General features: G+C 67.1%; 1 protein-coding gene across 1 annotated transcript in view; it reads right to left on the bottom strand.

Annotated features, from left to right (window-relative positions):
• GRID1 (glutamate ionotropic receptor delta type subunit 1) overlaps positions 1-386 on the bottom strand; it is a 513,295-nt gene that overhangs the window by 510,592 nt on the left and 2,317 nt on the right. The window contains 1 exon segment of the mRNA XM_017746337.1: positions 119-274. Within this exon segment, the coding sequence (XP_017601826.1) occupies positions 119-274 (156 nt within the window).

The following is a 386-nucleotide window of genomic DNA, read 5'->3' on the forward strand; positions in this document are numbered from 1 at the left end:
AGGTCCGGGCAGTCACCGGCGCTCCCTCCCCGCCGGTGGGACGGGACGATCCTCCCTCAGCCCGTCCCCTCCACGTACCCAACCCGCCCACGCCGTGGGTGCCGCCCGAGGCGCTCACCTTCCTGCACCGCATGGAAGGGGTTGTTGGCCTCTATGAGCTTGATGGAGTAAGTGATTTTCTCGCTCTGGAGGATGTCGTCATTGAGGTTCAGATCCGACACCGCCTGCTTGAACACCTCGTCGTCCTTGGCAGCATTGCCTTCGAAAATGGCACCTGATGGGAGGAAGGCGGCAGAGGGTGAGGAGGGCTCGGCCCGTCCGCCCGCCGCCCCAGGACCCGCGCTACGTGGGTAGCAGGGCTCTGGGACGGGGAGGGCGCCACCCCG

Source organism: Corvus brachyrhynchos, unplaced genomic scaffold (genome assembly GCF_000691975.1).
Source record: "Corvus brachyrhynchos isolate BGI_N302 unplaced genomic scaffold, ASM69197v1 scaffold279, whole genome shotgun sequence".
Lineage (NCBI taxonomy): Eukaryota > Metazoa > Chordata > Aves > Passeriformes > Corvidae > Corvus > Corvus brachyrhynchos.